General features: G+C 42.3%; 1 protein-coding gene across 1 annotated transcript in view; it reads right to left on the bottom strand.

Moving 5' to 3' along the window:
- Positions 1-1,249: 1,249 nt before the first annotated feature.
- The window catches only part of LOC102487581 (developmental pluripotency-associated protein 4-like), a 24,250-nt gene continuing 21,890 nt past the window's right edge, over positions 1,250-3,609 (bottom strand). Inside the window, exon 8 of the mRNA XM_027774455.1 lies at positions 1,250-1,611. Coding sequence (XP_027630256.1) covers positions 1,575-1,611 — 37 coding nt within the window. The 3' untranslated portion in view covers positions 1,250-1,574. The remainder of the gene's footprint in view (positions 1,612-3,609) is intronic.

The following is a 3,609-nucleotide window of genomic DNA, read 5'->3' as shown; positions in this document are numbered from 1 at the left end:
TCCTCTCGGGATCTTGAGCACGCACGCACACGCGCCCAGCGTAAGTTTTAAGCCACTGGGTCCGGGTCGCGAACCGTAGTCAACTACATGGGAATCCAGCAACATAGCCATTACTCTAACTGCTGGTTCCCAAACCAGGCCACTTTTAAAGAATGTTATATATGGGACTGGCAGGTTTGTCGTGAAAGTGTTGAACTCCCACATGGCTGACCGTGGTTCGAGTCCTAGACCTGATGACTTGCTTTTTTACTTTTCTTCTATGGTCAAATTAAAATAAATAATTTTCTTTTGCTTTGTAAAAAAAAAAAGGGCATATGACATATATGGTAAATATATACACATTTAATAAAGAATGTTATATATGGGACTGGCAGGTTTGTCGTGAAAGTGTTGAACTCCCACATGGCTGACCGTGGTTCGAGTCCTAGACCTGATGACTTGCTTTTTTACTTTTCTTCTATGGTCAAATTAAAATAAATAATTTTCTTTTGCTTTGTAAAAAAAAAAAGGGCATATGACATATATGGTAAATATATACACATTTAAGTGCAAAGCGCTATTATTTTTATGAATATATCCAAGTAACTGTCACCCAAAACAAGATAGCCTCATACAGTAATAATTAGGAGACAAGTTACATTAGGACTGATTGCTTCCTTTTGATTAGTCACATTTAATATTTTTGGCAAATAAATTATCAGTTGTATTTTGTACTTCCCATTGTATCACCTCTGAAAATGAATTTGTTTCTACCATTCCTGTTCACATGAAGTTTGAATCTTCGGTTAAGGACAAATTGCTTTGCTTGGGATCAGCAGTTAGTGTAATGGCTATGTCACTGAACTCCCATGTAGTTGACTGCGGTGAGTCCCAGACCCGGTGGCTTAAACTCACGCTGGGCGTGTGTGCATGTGTGCCCAAGATCCTGAGAGGAGAATGAAGGAAAATGGATTCAGTGTGGCCATTCCCCCTGGGGGGGTGACTTCTCATGTCTCTTGCTTTTTGGTGAGTACACACGCCCTATAGCAAAAAACTCTCCAAAAAAAAAAAAAGAAAGAAAGAAAGAAAGAAATTGCTTTGCTCATTAAAAACCATATGTTTGGGGCAAGATTGTGGGGGGAGAATAACAGCCTTTCTTTGTTTTCAAGTATTTACATTTATTCAATTTACAATGAGAATGGAAGGTCTCCTAAGTCATCAGTATCCTTTGGAGGAAAAACTCCAACACAAAGCAAATGAGTTTCCTGTCCCCTCTCCTCCACAGTGCACCATTGAGGAAGTTGCCACTTCACAGAGCTGCTGAAGAAGTCCTTTCTAGTTCAGAAGGGTAGACATTTGGTAGTAGGAACGTGTTTATCTTAATAATGGAATGGATGGCCCTTTGTTAAAGTCTTTTCCATTTTCCAAGTCTCCGTACAACCTGGGAGGCAGCAGGCACTGTCGGAGGTCCAAGGGTACCATCTTATCCCACCAGTCTGCACGACCAGAGTTCAGCCATCTGGGTCACAGAGGAGTGGACTGTTCAACTTTTCCAACAGGAATTACAACCACAGATGGGCCCTTTTCTTGGTATTCTAATCCCACTGGAGACTTTTCATTAAGACCTTGTTCCTATAAAGCAAATAAAATGTTTGTTTTTTAAAAGATGAGAATCAAGAAGAAACACCAAGTTTTATCCTTTTAAAAAAAAAAAATAAAGATTTACTCATTCATTTATTTTAATTTTTTTTTGAGAGGTTTTTGTTATAGGGCGCGTGCGCTTGCCAGACAGAGACATAGAGACAGAAAGTGAGAAATCACCCCCCAGGGGGGATGGTTACACCGCAATCCCTTCTCCTCCATTCTCCTCTCGGGATCTTGGGCACGCACACACACGTGCCCGGCTTGAGTTTTAAGCCACCGGGTCCGGGACACGAGCTGCGGTCAACTATGTGGGAGTCCAGCGACATAGCCATTACACTAACTGCTGGTCCTTCATTTATTTTAATTTGACCAGAGACTGACAGAGAGAGAGAAAGTGAGAAAGCAAGCAACCAGGTCTGGGACTCGAACCATGGTTGGCCATATGGGAGTGTCCAGCACCTTAACCACCATGCCACCTGCAGGTCCCCAACTTTTATTCTTGAAAATAGCCAAGGGGACCAGCTGGTAGTGTGGTGGATTGGGCAGCTGGATGCCACATGGCTGATTGCATGGTTCAAGTCCCAGATCTGGCAGCTTGAAAAATACACTGGACTTGCATTTGTGTACATGTGCCCAAAATCCCGAGAGGAGAATCAGGAAAAAGGAATTGTGAAATGAACATCACCCATAAGGGGTGTTTTCTCACTCTCTCTCTTACTCTGGTGAGCACACACCTCCCCACCCCCTCTGGAAAATTATCAAAAAACAAACACACAATAATAAATAGAAAATAGTCACGCCCCCATTGCTGGGACACTACTGAAGTTGCTCTTAGAACTTCAGAACCATAGGTAGGAAGGCTGTGACCATGTCATTGAGGATAAAGGTCAGGGCTGGCAGATGGTTTGGTAGTTAGGGCGCTGGACTACCACACGATCAACCGCAGTTTAAGTCCCAATGACTTTTTTCTTTCACAAGAGATTTTTGCCATAGGGTGTGTGCCCTAGCCAGAGAGACAGAGAGATAGAAAGTGAAAAATCACCCCCCCTCCCTGGTGGTATGGCCATTCTGCAATCTCTTTTCCTCTCAGGATTTTGGGCATACACGTACATGTGCCCTGTGTGAATTTCAAGCCTCTAGGTCTGGGACTCAAACTGTAGTCAACTACATGTGAGTTCAGCAACATAACCATTATTTCATCTGCTGGAAACTAAATAGATAATTCTTATTAAAAAACAAAAAGTAATAAAGATCAGCCAAGCTATCAGGTCTCTGCAATATGTTTACCTCTTGTGTAGGCCCTGGGCAAAACTACAGAGCTGATCTTTTATCATCTGCCTGAGACCCAAGTGCGTCGCTGAGGGGTTATTCAAAGTGATCTCAGCTCATTCAACTTGCTTAGCACAGAAGACAAGGGAACTGTAGCAAGCAGGACAGCCAGAAGGGGGGAAAGACAAGTCCACATTCACACTTCTTGAGGGAGATGGTAACCACCAGGACCCAAAAGCCTGTCTGTCTTCTCTTGGGCTGATGCAAGGGTGGATTCTAGAACAGACCGATGAGTGTACCCACTTCAGGTTTCTATCTTCAGCCAGCTATCCTAGACCTCCAATGTTCAGTAATCTTTTTCCTTTGAAAGGATTATTTAAGGAGCCAGCAGGTGGTATGGTGGCTAAGGCGCTGGGCACTCCCACATGGCCAAACACAGGTTCGAGTTCGAGTCCAGATTCAAGTCCCAGACCTGGTGACTTGCTTTCTCACTTTTCCTCTCTCTCTTTGTTTCTCTCTGGTCAAATTAAAATAAAAGAATGAATAAATAAAATAAAATAGTCTTTTAAAATTATTTAATTTTATTCATCATTTTAAAAAGTATTTATTTAATTTGATTTATTATTATTTTTTTTGGGGGGGAGAGGTTTTTGCTATAGGGCACATGCGCTCGCCAGACAGACTGAGAGAGACAGAGAGATAGAAAGTGAGAAATGA

This window comes from Tupaia chinensis, unplaced genomic scaffold (assembly GCF_000334495.1).
Source record: "Tupaia chinensis unplaced genomic scaffold, TupChi_1.0 Scaffold000437_1, whole genome shotgun sequence".
In the NCBI taxonomy this organism is placed as follows: Eukaryota; Metazoa; Chordata; class Mammalia; order Scandentia; family Tupaiidae; genus Tupaia; species Tupaia belangeri.
This window is presented reverse-complemented; position numbering and strand designations above follow the sequence as displayed.